This window comes from Paramormyrops kingsleyae, chromosome 1, assembly GCF_048594095.1.
Source record: "Paramormyrops kingsleyae isolate MSU_618 chromosome 1, PKINGS_0.4, whole genome shotgun sequence".
In the NCBI taxonomy this organism is placed as follows: Eukaryota; Metazoa; Chordata; class Actinopteri; order Osteoglossiformes; family Mormyridae; genus Paramormyrops; species Paramormyrops kingsleyae.
Window position 1 is genome coordinate 3,358,293 of NC_132797.1, and position 14,502 is coordinate 3,372,794.

Sequence of the window (14,502 nt, forward strand, 5' to 3'; positions counted from 1 at the left end):
ATTTAACATTTGATGGATAATTTTCAGGCTAAAAGTCACATAATAGCAGAACTGTGTGTTGATCTCTCCTTCCAGACTGGCATCCCATCTTCGGTGTCCTCCAGACTGCTGTCCTGTGATAGGCTCCAGGCCCTTCCTGTGGCACTGACCAGGCTAAGTGCTTAGATGGTTGGATCTGTGGATGGAGCACCTCATTCCTCTGTGGCACCTATGACCCAGCTAGAAGCCGAGCTCTATAATTCAGCAAACGACGAGATGTCCACCATGTGATCAAATATCTGCTGACATGAGTCACACCCTCTACGCAAAACCTGGTTCCGCGAACAGTTAGTCTTCATCACATGCTTCTCGAATCCAGGGGGAGGAAAGTGGTGTCATGAAGAGGTGCAGCGAGAATGGAATACCCCCCCCCCCCACACTTCTGAGGCTGGCTAACAAGCCTCCATTCACGACGGCCACCCACACGCAACGTACAGGAGAGTTTTTCACAATAAACATCAACACTTCGGCTGTGAAATCCACTCACAATGGGATCAATGCAATACACGGTAACAGTTCACAATGAACTGCTAAAAGAGGTCTGCAAAAACCAAAATGATTGCATCTACATCATCATTTTCAAAATCAATCTTCATGTTAAAGCACAGAAAACACAGAAAATGAATCCCCACATGCAGGAGATTCACTCCAAACAGGTTGTGGTGATAATGAGATCATCTCCAAATCAATCTGAACCACCACAGGTTCTCAGCCACAGCAAATAAAAACTAAGGACGCAAATATAAACAGTGACTCTTCCATAAAGAACAGTCCTGCTCATGATAGAGTGAGCCTGACGACGACTATGAAGTTCTCGAGAAGATCCTCGCTCACACCTCACAGGCAAGCGGATCTCCACGGCCACAATCCAACCATGCAAAGAGCGTCTAGTCTTGAGGCCCCTGCTGCAGTGCACCTGAGAGATCAATTCTGAGTACAAGACGCAGCTTTGCTGGAAAGTTGCCCAGCTGCTCTGCACAAAGGTCACAACCTGCAGTGAATGACACGGGACACATCAAACTTTCCTGTGTTGCGATTTCGAGTTGCTGTCCACCCCGGCAGCACTTGCCCACTACTTACACACTTCTGTGCTTCTATTTCAGGTGGACTTTTGCCTTTCCTACTTCCACTTCCCTTTTGCACAAGATCGTGAAGAAAGTGCATTCGTCAGTCGCTTTGAGTCAGTGACCCTATTCTGAGGCAGAGGTCTCTGACTCGGGGACCCTGGGGGAGTAAAGGCAGCGGTAAACGCAACTCGAGGCACCCCTTCGATATGCTGCCTCTTCCCTGACCCCCTCTCTCAAGCCAGTTCTGCGATTAGCTTACGGAATAACGACGGAGGAAGTGGACAAATGACCGTGCCACAGTAAGAACCACCACTCCTGGGGAGGCCACATCGCATGGCCCGAAAGCACGGACGGAAGAGCAGATGAACGAGAGAATGTTCCTCACTGAAGGCATCATGAAAGAGCCCTTGTGTATGGGAGGAGGGGAGCCTGACCTCAGCAATCAGGCCGGGAATGTGGCCACGGAACGGATCCAGAGGTCCGGTCACTGGCAGGAAACGGGCCCAGCACTCGGGGTGCGTGACGCCCATTAGTCAGGCTGAAAGAGAAAGACTGGAGACTGAAAAATCGCTAACTTTGCCCCCTGAAAAGGTTACAGCCCATCCTCACGGTCTGAACCTGAAGGACAGACGCAGACTCAAACAGAAACGTGTTCACCCCCAGGTGCTTCCTCTACAACTATAAAAAAAACACAGACATCGCAAGAAACTGTGTCACAAGAGTGAAACCTGCTGCTCTGAGCACCAGCAGAGCAGTGTGGGCCGAGCTGCATGCAGGTGTGAGAGTGGCCGGCTTTGCACTAGAGATCGGACCCCCGAAACAAGCCTGATTCCCGTCCCCATTTGCTGCGACGCCTCATTAGAGGCTGAGGACTTGAGCTCAGCAGGCGTGCTGATGAAAAGCCCCCCCCTCCTCCTCTGCTGGCTGCCCTTTGTGAGCCGTTCCCCCATTTAATCCCCCCTCAAATTCCCTTAGATCTCCACAACCCCCCCCCCCACACACACACACATCCTGCCTGTCCTCTCAGGCTGGGGGAGCTCTTTTGGGGCTGCGGGTCACTATGCCACGTCGGACTGGTTAAAGGCACCGTCAGCAGGACCTGGTCCCGCTCTGTCGGACCCAGGCAGCACAGAACCCCGAAATACATTTAACCCCAAACATCAGATCTGTCCTTCAGGACCTCACAACCCATTTGGATATTGTCCTTAAACCATACAAGTATTTTTTGTTTGTTTTAAACATCCAAGAATCTGTAAATACCACAGCGTCAAGCAACCTTAAACTTGTTCCCTGTTGATACAAGCACATCTCTGTCATGAAACATCACTCAGTGGATTAACAGGTAAAATCAGTCTGGTCAGTGCATGTCTTACCTCCAGCAGCGCAGAGCCGTGAAACACACTCTATAATTACCATTCCCCCTACTAGAGGATGCTTGTTGAAAATGACAGTGACAATATTATCCCCCCCCCGCCCTTTTGTTTACCAGCAGCCGTCCTTCCTCGTTCTGAAACGTACCTTCCCGTTCGCCAGGTCTGAGCCTCGTCCGTCCCACAGGAGTATGCGGGACCGGCGGTAGATTACCGCCAAGGGAAGGTGAGGGTAGCCGGGCGAAGCCGGATACAGCTGGGGAAGTAGACTGAGCTGATAGGAGTTGCTTGTAATCCAGGCTGTGCTCGACCGTGAGACACCCTGCACAGTCACACTCTCTCTGCTGAGGTCTGCGCTGCAGTTCGGGTCCACGCTGAATCGCCACTGCTAGCTGCCTCTCTCCTTTCCACGTTCCCCCCCTCTCTCTCTCTTTCTCGTTCTTCCTCTCTCCAGCCATCAGATCGGGGGGGGGCGATGGCATATCTGAGGACAGACAGCACTCACAGCTTTGAGGTGCTTGCCCAGCAGCTCTGGGTAAATTCCCTCTCTGACTCTACAAAAGCGAGCATCGCTGCATCTTGCCGACCGGGGGACACGGGACGGGGGGCGCACAGAGAGCCCGTACGGATGCACACAAGTGACGCCTTTGTGCTGGGGAGGTCTGTCAGAGGGGAAGAAGGGGAAGTGGCCGCAGCAACACTGCTGCTGTCGTTTGGCAGGTGCTGGCCGACGCGTGCCTGCACGCACACACACACACACACACACACACACAGCCTGCACGCACACACACACACACAGCCTGCACGCACGCACACACACACACACACACACACAGCCTGCACGCACACACACACACAGCCTGCACGCACACACACACACACAGCCTGCACGCACAGACACACACACACACACACAGTCTGTAAAGCGTAGGGAGGGAGGGGTACACAAAGGAGAGACAGACAGAGTCAAAAAGCTGCACAGATTAGCAAGGTGGGGGGTCCTGAGCTACCACAGCGCCTTCAAAGCCCCGACAGGAAGGGGTGGAACCATCCGGCCGAGCGCCTCTGAATGCAGATGAACCAGTGCTCCAATCCCAGCAGCCCCAGCAGCCCCCTGGCCAAGGACACTGTGGGGAGAAGCTTCCACTGAAATATCTAACATCACAACAGCTCGTCCCTTCCATGCTAGGTGCCAGAGAAGTGGTCCATACTGGAGCACCACCAGCAGGTCAGAGGAACCAGGTGGACAAGCCATAATAACTGCCAAAGGAAATGTCTGTTATCCCTGTTAGATACAGTTACACTCTTCAGACAGGATGTATTCTACAGTTTATTGTGCAAATTAGCATTTGTGAGACGGGTTCTTCCATGTCCCACTGCAGCAGCCATGACACACTAATCGCTAGCTGCTGACTGTCCCATTACATCCCAAACACATTCCACCATGCGGGATCTGTGAACCCGATTGGCTGGTTAGGATCTGTGAACCCGATTGGCTGGTTAGGATCTGTGAACCCGATTAGCTGGTTAGGATCTGTGAACCCGATTGGCTGGTTAGGATCTGTGAACCCGATTGGCTGGTTAGGATCTGTGACCCTGATTGGCTGGTTAGGTCTTGGCCTTATTTGAGGTATTTACCATGGTGGTCAAGGCCTGTTAATCTGTGCAGATGCAGAGCAGGAGTAGTCAGGGAGCTCAACTGTGACTCAACCTGCTCCCCAGGCATGATACCATCCTCAGAAGTGGACCCACACTTACAGCGATGCCCCCTACTGTTCATTTTCTGATCAAACAGCCTACCAGATTAAATAAAAAGGTACACAACACAAACCACAGGAAAGCCCTGGGGGACTTGAGGGCTCCTGATGGGCTCAGACCTGGTTAAAAACACTTCAGTTAGCAGCCCCCCTCCCTGGAGGAGGGGCAGAGCCGGTGCTCGCCGTCTTTCATGTTGAACCTGGACGCAATTAGACCTCACGTTTAAAAAAGGGACCCAAAGCTTCTTCCAGCCAACAGATCGGCATCACAGAAAGTCATAATCGGTTCATTATAAGCCCCCGGCCCTGCAGGAGAGCGGCGTAATGAGAACATACCGAAAGCATAATTAATAAGCTTTTATGCTAAATGTCATTTATCCAGCAGCGCCGTTTCCTGATGCGGGCTGGACTAAACCACCTTAAGCTGGGGGGGGGGAGCGGAGGCTCGAGCTCTGGGACCAGCTTGATGTCGAAACATCACTTGCTTCACTAGTTGGTTAGTGGCTCGTGACCAGAAAACAGCTAGAATTGCAAGGGATCAGGGACGCGGCCGAGAGGCAGCCCAGGAGGCTCGTGCTAATGTCCCTTTATTTTCCAAACTGCAAGCACTCTGACTTACAGGTCTGGTCCTGGAGTGAACCAGCATGTGTGATCTGGTCCAATCACATGGCATAAATCACTGCTCACCAATGCAGCTTAATTACAGATATTACTGTGTGTGAGAAGACTAATGGGGGGGCAGTGTGGCTCAGTGGACAGCACCCCCCCCCCACCTCCGCCATGTATTCTCCATATTCTCCATGGGCTACGGGGGCGTCCCCCACTGTGCAAACACATGCAGTCAGGCTAACTGGCCTCTACACACTGCCCCTAGTGTGAGTGTGTGGGCGTGTGTCCCATTCTGGGGACCAAGTGACCATGAATTAACTAAAATCCTGTTATTTTGACATTGTGAGGATATTTAATCAGTTGCCACAAGGGGAAATTTAATTTTATAAAAAATCTGTGACTGTAATCAAAAAACTACAAATGTCAAAAGTCAAAAGTATGTAATTTGTTTACTCATTAAACAAATTTAATTTAAGGTTAGGGCTGGGTAGGGGGTAAGGTTGCTATTGTTGGGATTATGGCTATGCCCATACAAATGAATGGGGAGTCCCCACAATGATATGGATACAAACACATGTGTGTGTGTATGTGTGTGTGTATCTGTCTGTATTTGTGTGTGTTTGTATGCAAGCGTGTGTGAGTGCATCTGTGTGTGTGTTTGCGTGTGTGAGTGTGAATGGGTTTACCTATCCTTATGGGGACGTAATGTCCCCATAACGTAATAAATATCCGTTTTTTTTTCCCTTATGGGGACCAGCTACCTGGTCCCCATAAGGGAAAACTCTATTTTATAAAAATCGGTGACTGCTATGAAAAAACTAAACATGCAAAAACTCTTGTATTTTGTTAGGTTAGTTATGGTTATGGTTAGGGCAGGGTGGGGGTTAAGGTTGTCATAGTTAGCGTCAGCATTTTTCCCATTGAAATGAATGAGCGGTCCCCATAAGGATATGTTTACCCTACATGTGCGTGCGTGTGTGTGTGTGTGTGTGTGAGTGCATGTGTGTGCGAGTGTTTGTACGTGTGTGTCTTGCAATGGACTGGCATCCCATCCAAGGTGTACCTCCACTATGCTACATATCACAAGGTCCAGGTCCCCTGTGACCCTGGATAAATGACCTGGATAAATGTTTACTGGCCAGTCTTGATGCCCACTGACTACAAAATACCCAACAAGGTCATTTTACTTTTGCTTAAAATACACAACGATAGTAGTGGGAAGCTAGCAGGACAACAGCAGCGGATAGCAAAGCAATAGGCAACTAGCAGGCTGACAGCAGTAGGTAGCACAGCAATGGGCAACTAGCAAGCTGACAGCAGCCAGTTAGCACAGCAATGGGCAACTAGCAAGCTGACAGCAGCCAGGTAGCATAGCAATGGCAAACTAGCTAGCTGACAGCAACCAGGTAGCACAGCAATGGGCAACTAGCAAGCTGACAGCAGCCAGGTAGCACAGCAATGGGCAACTAGCAAGCTGACAGCAGCCAGGTAGCATAGCAATGGCAAACTAGCAAGCTGACAGCAGCCAGGTAGCATAGCAATGGGAAACTAGCTAGCTGACAGCAACCAGGTAGCATAGCAATGGGAAACTAGCAGGCTGACAGCAGTAGGTAGCACAGCAATGGGCAACTAGCAAGCTGACAGCAGCCAGGTAGCATAGCAATGACCAACTAGCAAGCTGACAGCAGTAGGTAGCATAGTAGTGGGCAACTAGCAAGTTGATAAGAGTGGATAGCAGATTATAAAAATTCTAGCTATATAAATGGGAATAAAATGAGGTGGTTTTCAATGGAGAAGTAATGTCTAACTAAATGACAGTTTATTTCCTCCTAAACAATAATAGTTTGCATTCATAGCAGCCCGATATATATAGATTATGTCATAAGTGCACATAATGACAAGAGATGATAGCAGTTAAGCCCTATATTCTCCCACAGTCCAAAGGCCTACAGGCAGTAAATGCCGACCAGTGTAGCGCTGCTCTCTCTCTCTCTCGTTCTTCCTCTTCCTCTACAAGGACGAGGATTTTTTCCAGAAAACAGAAGCACTGCACTAAGGAACCAGAAAGTTACAAAACGTGACGCGTTCTTACAACACAGCCCAGGCAGACCAATACCACATATTTTCAGTGACCCCGTTGGTCCAGCTACCGGCAGCAATGTCAGTGCAGTCCCACTGCACTCACAGCGCAAAGACACTTTATGTGCATGGAGTGGCTGTACGTGTTGAACTTACACCACATGAAGTTATACTGCTACTGACAGCGTGTTAAAAAAACTCTGCATAACACTTCACTAAAGGAAGAGGAAACTCTATACTGCACGGCTGTAATATCTAATGTCGCCCTTCTGCGGTGCCCTCCACACGACTCCAGCACGACCAATGCAAGGGTGACAGTGTAGAAAGCGTACGGTCAAGCGCACTCTCCGAAGAGTGACCAACTGCATTTTTGGTTCCCCTTTATGATAAAGGAAGGGAATTGCTCCATCGGCTGGTGCAGAGAAACACTCACCATTGTGGGGATAGATTATTTTGATTTCAGTTTGCTGTTGACATCCTCTTTTAAACAGTGGCACACTCAGACTGTTTGAAGCATAGGGGCTAAAAAATAGAAAGGGCACTTATTGCATGACATGCACCCCCACCCCCACCCCAATACAAGGTGAAGTAGCCCTCTTGCGTGTATGGGAAACTGCAGCTCATAGTGGGCCAGCAGATTTCACATTCTTCACTGGAAGGGCAGCGATCAGAGATATTTTGTCTCCATTACAAGGGCACTTAACCAAGTTTGCTCCCTTGAAAGGACACTGCAAGGGGCACTTCATGAGTTCTTTCTACTATAAAGATATAAAGATACCCAGAGTGCATCTCAAGTTTACCCAATTGTAAGAACACTTTATATAGCTCAGCATCACATTTTCTCCACTGGAGGGACATCCATTACAACTGCTCCTCACATTCTCACACATGGACAGACACCCTACACAGCACTGCATCACATTTTCTCCACTGGAGGGACATCCATTACGACTGCTCCTCACATTCTCACACATGGACAGACACCCTATACAGCACTGCATCACATTTTCTCCACTGGAGGGACATCCATTACGACTGCTCCTCACATTCTCACACATGGACAGACACCCTATACAGCACTGCATCACATTTTCTCCACTGGAGGGACATCCATTACGACTGACTGCTCCTCACATTCTCACACATGGACAGACACCCTATACAGCACTGCATCACATTTTCTCCACTGGAGGGACATCCATTACGACTGCTCCTCACATTCTCACACATGGACATAACTCAGCTTCATGCAAAGAATGATGAAAAACAAAAAGGCACATGAACATTCTGCTGAACATGCTGGTGATAATGATTAACACTGCAAAGCACATGTGAAAAGCAGGAAGAAGAGCAAGAATTCTAAAAAGAATAGATTACACTACTGCCCCCTGCTGACAGTCTGAAGCATCTCATTGTGATTGGCCCGACTAACAGGAAGACCAATAGAGTGAGAATACATGCTACATAAAGAACACAATTCACCGTGCACTTATCTCAGAAAAACAAAACCATTTGATAACAAATGCCGCGATTGATGCCGTTCTCAGGAAGTTTTAAGTGAGCAAAGATTTATGAAGTTTGAGGGAGTGGACAGCATTTCACATACTAATTTTATCATCTGATTTACTGGCTTCTGTTTTTTTTTTCTAAACACATTTAAGAAAATTATTTTACTGTTATTATACCAACTCCTAAAAGCTGACTCCTGTTTCACTATATTGATGCAGATGGATGAGCGGTCACGGCTGACCTCAAGGTGTACCTGGGCTTTTTACTCTTTACGTAAAAAACAACAGGGGTAAGCAAGCTGGCAAAATGAACAGAGCAAGTAGCTACTCATGATTTACTTCTACACCTAGGTTACAAAACTAAGGAACAGTAATAGGGTCCAGCCCACTTAAAACTGAAAGAACAGTATTCTGAGCACATAGAGGAACAGAGCTGCGTGTTCCTCACTGCAGGAACAGCATGTGACGTGAAAGGCCATGGCGGAACTGATCCATTGTGTTTTAAGGGGACCTACACTGATCCCCACAGTCTCCCAAGCTTTTGGCTGTCCAATGTAATGTAATGTAACACAATATGGGGTGGCAGGGTGGTGCAGTGGTCAGCACTGTCGCCTCACAACAAGAAGGTCCTGGGTTCGGTCCCTGGGTCACCCAGGGTGCCTTTCTGTGTGGAGTTTGCATGTTCTCCCTGTGCATCTGTGGGTTTCCTCTGGGTGCTCCGGTTCCCTCCCACAGTCCAAAGACATGCAGATTAGGTCAAATGGCTACTCTAAATTTCCCGTGAGTGTGTTTGTCTGTGTTGGGCTGGCAGCCTGCCCAGGGTGTACCCTGCCTCTCCCCCAAAGATGCTGGGATTGGCTCCAGCTTCCCCATGACCCAGATGGATAAAGCAGTATAGATATATTATAATATAATACATGGGTTGGCAATCTTATTCAGAAAGAGGCACTGTGTGTGTCAGGTCTCACTGCTCCCTAATTATATTTCTAATTAGAGGACTGATTGGCTGAAGAGTCCTCACACCTGGGTTTGAGCAGCTGACTTACAGGTTATCCCAAAAACCTGCATACACACCGGCCCATTGCGGATAAGATTGGCCACAGCTGATATACACAACAGCACAAACGGCTGCCTAATCACAGAGGTCAAGCATCAACCAGTGAGAAAATTAATCCTGACAAACCCAGTTAGACCAAATTAACACACACCTGACAAGTATGCCTATTAAACTATCTGCCGTATTTATCCGGACTCAGGCTTTCAGACTGTCACGAAAAGACCTCAGCTGGTTTAGAATTTAAAGATAACAGTATTCCTAGTTCAATTAGCAGACTGTGTTTTTCAAACTCTTTTACATTTTGAGATGTTGACTTCTTGGACGATTATAATAAAGCAGGTAGCCAGATCAGAACTAAAAATGACATTTAACTATAGATAATACAGTTTATTTTAAAAACAGTGATGACAAACAAGAGTCAGCAATTAAATATCGAACACCTGCATGGAAATTACCTCAGACCATGAGCATACGGTGCCCACAAACCGCTAAATTAAGCAGAAGCCATTTCAACCGATGCCATTATATCAAGCCGCATTAGTTACAGTGAATTATGAACTGACCGTTTACACAAAACGCTTAATTTACAAGGAAAACGCCACGGGCTGCGCTTTTTTTATCGACAGATAAAGAGTTTAATCAGTCGGTAAAACAAATGAATAGGGCTCATTTCACGCTGGGGATTTGTTAAAACGGGGCATATCCCCGATTCGGCCAAGTAACGCGGATGGCTTAGCAGAAGGTTCCGGTTAAAAGGGAGCTGGAAAGGATCTCGGGGACGGACAGCTTAAGGCTAGATTAACAGACTTTCACTAAAGACAAACAAACAAGGCGGAGGGGGGGGGGCATTGTGCCCGATCCGGGTGCTTGGGGCGCGGAGCAGCTGGTCCCCGCCCGCATGACGGCTCGGGGTGGATACAGCCGGTCCAAGACCAGCTGCAAAGCTGCAGCCGTAATTATGCTGTTCAATGAGCGGATCATGACTGAGCTCACGCTATATTTTAAAATTACGCATGCGATTCCTGCTTGTTTCATGCTCGGTTAAACCATCATAGACCTGGCCCAGGATGTCTCCATGCCGGGTTGCCAGGTCTTCGCAAAAAATAATAAAGTGATGACATATGGAGTGCCCAACTTGGCGTGAAAACCGCGAACTTGACAAGCCAAGTGGAACGCTTATTAATCATAGATATTTATCAGTCTCTAAAATGCAATGATCGCTTCATTTTTATCAGAAGCTTTCATTTTTATATCCAATGTTTTCTAATTGGTTTTACATAGGCAGGTTTTAAAGTTCGTAATGCCTCCCTTACTCTCGAAGCATCACTTCGTCCTGCGCGTGTTTACTGCCCTCTAGCGGCACATTATGTGGCAGGGCCTTGAATAAATTAAAAGTTTATGTGTGTAAATGCACAAACCTTAATATCAAAGAAACTTTAAGACAACCGCACTTAATATAAAGTGAGTAATATACGATATATCTATTTGTGTCTGCAATTACTTTAAGTACTGTTGAGTAAATACGAGCCACGGGACTGGGAGGTTTTATAATAATAAACATTACACCTTGGCATCTCTGACACGGGAGCGGAGCCAACTCTGAGTTTTGGTGTCGCGCGGTGCTGGGAGAGGGGGGGCTATCCCCTTAATAACAGAGCCGCACCCGCCCACCAGTAACTGCACAGATGCTCCTTCCTGAGCAAACCGGACACAATCATTCATTTGTTGGATAGAGGTCACAAGATAAATGTAATGTTTTCCACCACGTTACGAGAAGACTGCAGAATAGTCTGGAGAAACCTGACCGCTCATCTGTCCGCTTTAATATTTAACATGAGAATTACAGAATGTGAGACCTGTGTGAGGAAACGATAACAACAATAACAAGGGTGACTGGAGGAACAATGAGGCTACAGAGGCTTTAACTCAGCCTGCTGAGCGGCGTAGAAAGTCCGCCTTATTAGCATCGCCGGCGGACACAAGCCCTTTGTCAGCCACGCCAAACGAGCCTCGCATTCACATGCCTCTCCGCTAAAAGGCCAGAAGAGATTTTAAAAATACAAGAATGCTAGTAATCTGTAAATTAGCCTGAGGTCAACTGTCCCAGGGCAACGATGAATTCCGAACGAAAAGCCATAACAGAAGTGAGAATTTAAACAACTGTGTTCCCCAATAACACAGTAAAGAAAAAACACTGATGTGTGACATACTGTTAAAAAATACAGCCACGGACGGTTGCTGCTGAGGAATTAAAAAAAAAAAAACAGTTCTTTACGGATCACCAGATTGCAGCAAAACAAATCGCAAGATGCATAAAACCGCTTGAGCGGTTCTTATAATTATGACATAATTCGCACAAAATTCTGCAGGTCACTGACAAAATGCCCCAGATCTCATGACAAACCGCGTTTACTATTGTGAACTTGTATTTTTTACTACGTGAACTATTCTGAAATATGTTGTATGACCTCTCTCCAGGCTGGAGTTAAAGCAGCATTAGTATAGGCTATACACCAAACTGCAGCATTCGTATAGGCTATACACCAAACTACAACATTCATATAGGCTATACACCAAACTGCAGCATTCGTATAGGCTATACACCAAACTGTAGCAGTCGTATAGGCTATACACCAAACTGCAGCAGTCGTATAGGCTATACACCAAACTGCAGCAGTCGTATAGGCTATACAGCAAACTGCAGCATTCGTATAGGCTATACACCAAACTGCAGCAGTCGTATAGGCTATACACCAAACTGCAGCATTCGTATAAGCTATACACCAAACTGCAGCAGTCGTATAGGCTATACACCAAACTGCAGCAGTCATATAGGCTATACACCAAACTGCAGCAGTTGTGCGTCCTCATTAAACTTTAACACCAGGCGCTTCGTCGGCTCCGCTACGTACAGAGGCTTCCTGACTGAGTAACAGATGTCCCTACAATATTTGACAAATCCCGGTGGCCGTGACCCCGGTGAGCTCATGCTGGAGTGTCAGTGTCAGCATCAGCACCTCCTCCACTCAGCTCCGCTCACTGCTGCTCCAGGGTGCAGCCGCTTGCAGATTTGCTGTTGTGCTGCTGATTAATTCTTTTGCACCCTCTTCATTTGCCGTTTATTTTAGCTTCTCTCATTTGTTTTAGTAACAAAGCATTTTTTTCTAGTGACAGCTAGAAGGGAGCCACACTAAATCCCCACTACACCCTCTGGCAGACTTTGGCCTGTATGACTCCCTGTAGCCGGATCCAAGCTCCAAAACAGGAGAGAGATGGAAACAGGGTTTCGTCGCGGAAAAGGATAAACCCTTTTATTTGGATTTACTTCAACAGCTGACAATAATCGCATCACGCTAACATAATTCAAAGAAGCTTGTGGTGAACAAATGTATATTAATTTTAGAAGTGTGAAAACGTATTATAGATAACATCTATCTATCTATCTATCTATCTGTCTGTCTATCTATCTATCAATCTATCTATAGATTTCGTTTAAATGTATTATTATCACTATTATTAATAATAATATATGGCTTATTACTCCATTATGGTGTGGGTTATGAGCTATTGATAACAAATAAGTACAGAAAGTTAATTTTAGTGTCGAACTGACGCAAAAACTGAAACAGAACGGCGGCTTAAAACTTTTTGTTTTTCAACTTAAATGTGCACCGTTTAAAAGCCGAGCGCTTTAAGCGCCTTGGATCCCCGTGGCCTTCAGCGATATTCATGTGTTTAGGATAGGAGCGTGAGAAGCCGGGAGCCCAGCCGTCATACCTGCGCCGTCTGGCGGATCCTCCTCCGACTCTCCCAGGCGGGGTCTCCTGCTCGTAGCCCGCTTCAGCTCCTCCACATGCTGCGCAATCTTCGGGTCGTGCATCGGAAAACCTTTTTTCCCTTTCATGAATGAATTCGTGTTTCCTCCCAGTCTAATTCATAAAGTATCTAACAGCGCGTCTAATGATCAAACCACAATGTTTTTCATAGCGTTTAAGACGCAGTTAACTGCGACATGAGGATCTTGCCAGTTTTTTTTTCTCCGGCCAGCAGGGGAAGTTCACAGTGATCACCACTCAGTACCGCGGTGTTTATCCGCCATCCCCTCCTGTAATAGGTATTAGTATCCCCCCTGTCCGTATCCTCAGCGGTGTGTGTCCTCGGGAGCCACCTGCAGCCCGCCCCGGCCGCTGGGGCGCAGCCTCCCGGCGGGGGCGTTCCGGCCGCGGGGTCTGTCGGCGCTCCATCCCGGAATGCGATGTCCGGACGGGGTGCAAAACATGTTTAATGTCGAAACATTACGTTAACCACAACAGAACATAGCATAGTAAATTGTGAATAATCTATGAGGAACGTAATTTAGTTTGTATCGGATGGACTATCCAGACCATTAAATTTATTTGTTTCTATACTTACGTAGTCTGCTCGTTACACAAAATACTTTAATAAGAAATGCATATATAGAACCGGTTTCAGTATCTGGATACCTGTAATAGTCTATATATTTATATTACGATATAGCCTCTGAATATTCCCGTTTTGCTTGAGTTACTGCCATTGATCAATGCAAACTGGACACACACCGATTGCTGTTAGTGTTAACCATGCGCCACTATAAAGTCACAAGGACACATTAAAATTTGAAATACCAGTGCAGACACTTTATTTGGATTCAGACTGGGAGGCAATACATTGTTTAAATGTAGTACGAAGAGTTAAATCAAAAACAGTCTGCGCATTATTTAAAGAATGTATTATTGATCCGAGTTGCCGTTCATTAGCCCAGTCAGTTTAGTCGTGGATCAGAGACAGATAAATCTCCCCCGCGAACGACCACAGCCAAACAGCTCAGCTGTTCCCGGGCCAGGCATTAAAACGCCCTCTTCCCTTCAATTTTACTAACGTGAGCGATATAAAGTGGGTTGAACTTTATCAAACAATAACTATCAAACCAATAACCCAAACAAGAGAGTTAGTGCAAATGAATCTGGAGTTTTCGCACCGTTAAACCCCGCCTGC

At 47.0% G+C, this 14,502-nt stretch overlaps 1 protein-coding gene across 3 annotated transcripts in view; it reads right to left on the reverse strand.

Moving 5' to 3' along the window:
• The window catches only part of LOC111851223 (FYVE, RhoGEF and PH domain-containing protein 4-like), a 33,332-nt gene extending 19,587 nt beyond the window's left edge, over nucleotides 1–13,745 (reverse strand). Inside the window, exon 1 of one of the 3 annotated variants that reach the window (XM_023825927.2) lies at nucleotides 13,264–13,745. In XM_023825927.2, coding sequence (XP_023681695.2) covers nucleotides 13,264–13,390 — 127 coding nt within the window. In that variant the 5' untranslated portion in view covers nucleotides 13,391–13,745. Of the gene's footprint in view, nucleotides 1–2,479; nucleotides 2,538–2,624; nucleotides 3,126–13,263 lie in introns of those variants that run through there. The other 2 variants (XM_023825925.2, XM_023825930.2) reach the window with 2 other exon arrangements.
• Nucleotides 13,746–14,502: the final 757 nt, after the last annotated feature.